General features: G+C 37.3%; 1 protein-coding gene across 1 annotated transcript in view; it reads left to right on the top strand.

The window, feature by feature from the left end:
• LOC105362143 (protein TsetseEP-like) overlaps window positions 1–1820 on the top strand; it is a 2486-nt gene extending 666 nt beyond the window's left edge. Inside the window, exons 2-3 of the mRNA XM_011499493.1 lie at window positions 267–492; window positions 737–1820. Coding sequence (XP_011497795.1) covers window positions 267–492; window positions 737–1659 — 1149 coding nt within the window. The 3' untranslated portion in view covers window positions 1660–1820. The remainder of the gene's footprint in view (window positions 1–266; window positions 493–736) is intronic.

The raw sequence follows: 1820 nt of genomic DNA, 5'->3' as shown, positions 1-1820 counted from the left end.
ATTGATATATATATATATATATATATATATATATTAACAATAGATTACAATGGCATAATTTTTTTCAAAAAGATTATCTTTAATCTCTGCGACTGAAATTTACATTTACATTCGCAAATATGAAAATACAAATAAAACATTATTTAAATCACTAAAAAAAGAAAAATAAATAAAAAAAAAAAAGAAAGAAAGATGGAAAACTTCAGGAATAACATATTTCTTTCTATTTTTCAATTGCTTTTATATTTATATTTGCTTGTTAATAGCGCATAGCAATCGTATTAATGGTTTGTGCGGTGATGGTATCAGTCGACGAGGTTCATGCAAAAATTAAAAAAATCGAGTTCATCATCGATCGTTCTTCCAACCGCAAAATTGGATATGTCATTACGAAAATACATCCGATCGACCGCAAAGATGATATCAAAGAAAAATCATTGCTTAAAGAGTCGAATAAAATTGACAGAAACACTTTGACCGAAAATGAGCACGGTAAAACCATAAATCATATACATTATATCTAGCATAAAGAGAATTTTTCTTTGGAAAAAAAAGGAAAATGAAGAAAAAAAAAGAGTTCTCATAAATTACCCACTGATTTATCTATTTAGAATCTGAAATTTCATAGCAAACTGTCTCATATGCGCACCAATTAATCAATTGACCGGATTATAAAAAAAAAAGTCTCGAAATTAGATATCTAAATGAGAGCAATAAACAATTATTTTCCATATAGAGCATACGGGCGAAATGCAGCTGCTTCCAGTTCCGGATACTCAAGCCATAGAAACCGTAGAGTCGCCGAACCTACAGATTTTAAATAGTCCTTTGTTTGACGAAGATCAGAATTTCGAGATCCGACCATCGTTCACCGACCATCATTCGAAAACAGTGACGATCGTGAAAAATGTCCCCGAGCCTTATGCGGTCGAAAAAACCGTTCATGTTCCCATATACAAGAACATTCCCTATCCAGTGGAAGTCCACGTACCCGAGCCTTACCCCGTCGAAAAAGAAGTTCCGTATCCGGTAAAGGTAGTAGTGAAGGTACCAGTGAAAATACCAAAACCAATTGCCGTAGTCAAGGAGTCGTTCTATCCGGTACACGTACCAATCGAACGTCGCGTTCCTCATAGAGTTTACATACCCGATCCTTATCCAATTGAGAAGAAAGTCTACTACGAGGTCAAAGTCCCGGTCCCCGAGCCCTTCCCCATCGATCGTAAAATACCGATTCCCGTCAACGTGCCCATCCATATACCGAAGCCCTATCCCGTAGACAAAATCGTACCCTTCCCAGTGAAAGTGGAGGAAGAGAGACCAGTGCCAGTGCCTTTGTTTAAGCCCTTCCCAGTACCGGTCACCAAACATGTACCGTTCCACGTGGAGAAGTACGTGCCGTATCCGGTAAAAGTCAAGGTTGACAATCCGATACCCGTACCCTATGACAAACCGGTACCGGTGAAGGTAAATATAGAGGAAGAGATACCTTATCCCGTTGAGAAAGAAGTTCATTACGCTGTAGAGAAGGAGGTACCTTATCCTATCATCGTTAACGAGGATAAAAATGACGAGATGATAGATTACACAGGCAGGAAGAAGGTACGGAAACAGCAATCGAAGAAAGCTCCAAAAGTTTACGAAGAGAAGGTGGAGTAGATGGTGAAATGCCAACACCGACTATCAGAATTTGTTGCTTTTACAGATCAATTATTGCTGTTATTTAGTTTGTAATAGTATTATATTTTTACGAAAAGCAGGTACGAATGCTCGTGAACTAGTGGCTATTATTCTGTTCTGACTGATTATAAATATTTTAT

Source organism: Ceratosolen solmsi, unplaced genomic scaffold, assembly GCF_000503995.2.
Source record: "Ceratosolen solmsi marchali unplaced genomic scaffold, CerSol_1.0 scaffold35, whole genome shotgun sequence".
NCBI lineage: Eukaryota > Metazoa > Arthropoda > Insecta > Hymenoptera > Agaonidae > Ceratosolen > Ceratosolen solmsi.
This window is presented reverse-complemented; position numbering and strand designations above follow the sequence as displayed.